The sequence below is a fragment of the Panicum virgatum genome, chromosome 4K, assembly GCF_016808335.1.
Source record: "Panicum virgatum strain AP13 chromosome 4K, P.virgatum_v5, whole genome shotgun sequence".
Classification (NCBI taxonomy): Eukaryota; Viridiplantae; Streptophyta; class Magnoliopsida; order Poales; family Poaceae; genus Panicum; species Panicum virgatum.
In genome coordinates, this window is record NC_053139.1 from 26,245,467 (window position 1) to 26,246,820 (window position 1,354).

Below are 1,354 nucleotides of genomic sequence, written 5' to 3' on the forward strand. Positions count from 1 at the left end.
AATAGGTGCCTAGTTTTCTCATCTCTGTGACAAAATTTACACTGTGTGTTGCCTACCATATGCGTTTTGATAGGTTATATATATATTTTTAATGATTACACCTTTACGTAAATACCACCGAAAAATATTTAGTTTTAGCTCTAACTTATTGAGCTACAAGACCTAGATGCCAGGGAATGCTTGAAATTTAAAAACATAGGCATATGCGGTAGGAAATGTTACGGTCCTTACATCGAAAAGTTTTATTTTATAGACAAAATGCATTTTATGGCTTTTTGGATGGACGAAAATTCGTTATTTCCATGACTCATGCGTTATCGATAAATGAGGTTGAAGAAGGTATTTGAATTGGAAAACAAAAGAGACCTCAACAGAAGTGAAGTCAAACTATGACATGGCTGTTGCGATTATGATACGTAGATGCCAATTCCAGAACAAATCTCACCATGCTATTGCCTATAAATAGAAGAACCGAAAGGTGGTCCGTCCACTCCACAGTCCACACAATCTCCAGTAGCATCTCCCTGATTCTTCTGCATTCCTTGCTCATCAAAAACAAGCAAGCAATCAAGCTTGTTCATCGATCACTGGTAGAAATGTAGGATCTAGCAGGGAGCATGGCCTCCAGTTGTGGTGTTGCTGCCCTTCTTAAGGGGGCCATGGTCGTCGCCGTGTGGGTCGTGCTGCTCCATTCTTCGACGGGGCAGCAGCAGCCAGTGCCAGCGCCAGAACCAGCGCCGGCATCACCGCCACCACCACCGGACTGCTCCAACTGCTCTTCGATCTGCACTCCGTCGTGCGAAGAGATAGTCGCCGGCAATACTGCCAGCTTCTGCAGAGAAACGGTTGTTCCAAATGCCTACAGAGGGTGCCTGGAGTACTGCGCTAACACGACCTGCAGCGGCGGCAACACCCATGGCGCCTGCTGCAGCATCGGCACCTGCACGCCCCAGCACTGCGGCAACGACCCCTGTGTCCAGGATTGCTGCAAATCCTGCACTGCCACAGCTAACGCTGCGTACGACGACTGCAAGCTCGGAAACATGGGGGGCAGCAACATGCACGGCTGCATGGATGGCTGCATGAGCAGCTGCAAGGAGTTCTGCATCACTCACTGACCTGACCAATGGATCCATATAAAGATCGGTGTGTGTTCTTTTTATTTCCCGTGTTATTTCTGTGTGAGTGTTGTTAATCCGGCCTGTCACGTTCGATGCATGCATGGGATGTGATGTAGGAGTGTGTGTCAGTTGACCCTAATTGTTCGTTCTCAGTTGTCTCAAATAAAAAATAAGCTGCTGTTCGTGACCTCATCAGTTGTGTCAAATAGATTCTAGCTTTTTTATCAAAAAAA

At 46.6% G+C, this 1,354-nt stretch overlaps 1 protein-coding gene across 1 annotated transcript; it reads left to right on the plus strand.

The window, feature by feature from the left end:
• The first annotated feature begins 617 nt into the window (after nucleotides 1-617).
• Nucleotides 618-1,118, plus strand: LOC120702043 (keratin-associated protein 10-6-like). The gene has a single exon (XM_039985818.1). It carries the CDS (start codon nucleotides 618-620, stop codon nucleotides 1,116-1,118), a length of 501 nt encoding a protein of 166 aa, XP_039841752.1.
• The last annotated feature ends 236 nt before the right edge of the window (nucleotides 1,119-1,354 follow it).

Bases quoted from the DNA above. Each gene is read 5' to 3' on its own strand.
- LOC120702043 (XM_039985818.1), top strand. From the start codon at position 618: ATGGCCTCCAGTTGTGGTGTTGCTGCCCTTCTTAAGGGGGCCATGGTC.